General features: G+C 40.2%; 1 protein-coding gene across 1 annotated transcript in view; it reads left to right on the top strand.

Annotated features, from left to right (window-relative positions):
• The window catches only part of syne1 (spectrin repeat containing, nuclear envelope 1), a 172,957-nt gene that overhangs the window by 144,842 nt on the left and 26,873 nt on the right, over positions 1-1,242 (top strand). Inside the window, exons 123-124 of the mRNA XM_015395967.1 lie at positions 451-638; positions 767-917. Coding sequence (XP_015251453.1) covers positions 451-638; positions 767-917 — 339 coding nt within the window. The remainder of the gene's footprint in view (positions 1-450; positions 639-766; positions 918-1,242) is intronic.

Here is a 1,242-nt window from a genome sequence, read left to right as displayed (position 1 = left end):
TAGGCCGATACCGATAGGGGGCCCATTATATCGTGCATCCCTAAATTCATTATATACATTAGTAGCCATTCAAAATGTCTCCACTTTCCTTGATGAGTCCTTGGCTGGTCCCCTACAATTCGTTTTTTAAACATCAATCTTTGTACTAAAATATTCCTTTGTCATGATTTGTGGACGGTAAAATCTAAAGAGAAGCGTCATCTCTTGGTCAGACCCTGTAATTCAGTAAAAGTGTGAAGTAAAATAATTTGCACGCCCAGGAGAAGGAGGGGTTCACTGCAGGGAAGTGGGCTGCCATTCAGCTGGCGCCATTTTGAATGGCTGCTACAGTACCTTCTTATCTGTGTAGTTCCTTACACAGCAGGGATACAGAATGCAACATGAAAACATAATATCATTTTATCAGTTTCTGTCATCAACCTTTTTCACCTGTCTTTTTTTTACTACCAGGAGCTTCAGCGTGATATAGAGAAGCACAGCACCGGCGTCGCGTCAGTGTTGAATTTATGCGAAGTGCTCCTGCATGACTGCGATGCTTGTGCCACCGATGTGGAGTGTGACTCAATCCAGCAGGCAACTCGCAGCCTCGATCGCCGCTGGAGGAGCATCTGTGCCTTGTCCATGGAGAGGAGACTAAAGTAATCAGTCATATAATTTCTATATTACATAGAATCACGTCAATGGAAATAGACGACATGCATGCATAACAAGCCTTTTTTAAATTTGTTAAAATGGTTTTGCTTTGTCTGGAAATATCTTCTTTTAGGATTGAGGAGACCTGGCGTTTGTGGCAGAAATTTCTGGAAGACTTTGCACGTTTTGATGAGTGGCTGGCCACTTCAGAGAAAACTGCAGCGTTGCCCAACTCATCGGGTGTGCTCTACACTGTAGCCAAAGAGGAACTGAAGAAATTTGAGGTAACTTAAAATAAGTGTGTGGAATAATGCTTTGATATGAATAGAAATAAAGTTAACTAGCCTGTACATTTCTCTAAACCTTGTGAGACAGTTAAATGTAATTGTGAAAATTTTGAGGAGGAAAAAAAACCCCAAACTTAAAAATTAAACATAAAAAGTGTGTCTGTACTCTCCTTTACTCTAATACCTATAGACCGAAACTCAGAGGTGAATTTATTCTCCATGTTTGACTGAACCAGATGAAGATTAGTAGAGTCAAAGAGTGATTCCAGACAACAGATATATAAAGCTGGTAGAGAGATTTGAATAGAATTTCACCAAATGA

This window comes from Cyprinodon variegatus, unplaced genomic scaffold (genome assembly GCF_000732505.1).
Source record: "Cyprinodon variegatus isolate N-32 unplaced genomic scaffold, C_variegatus-1.0 Scaffold770, whole genome shotgun sequence".
Classification (NCBI taxonomy): Eukaryota; Metazoa; Chordata; class Actinopteri; order Cyprinodontiformes; family Cyprinodontidae; genus Cyprinodon; species Cyprinodon variegatus.
The sequence above is the reverse complement of the archived record's forward strand: the minus strand, read 5'-3'. Positions and strand labels throughout refer to the sequence as shown.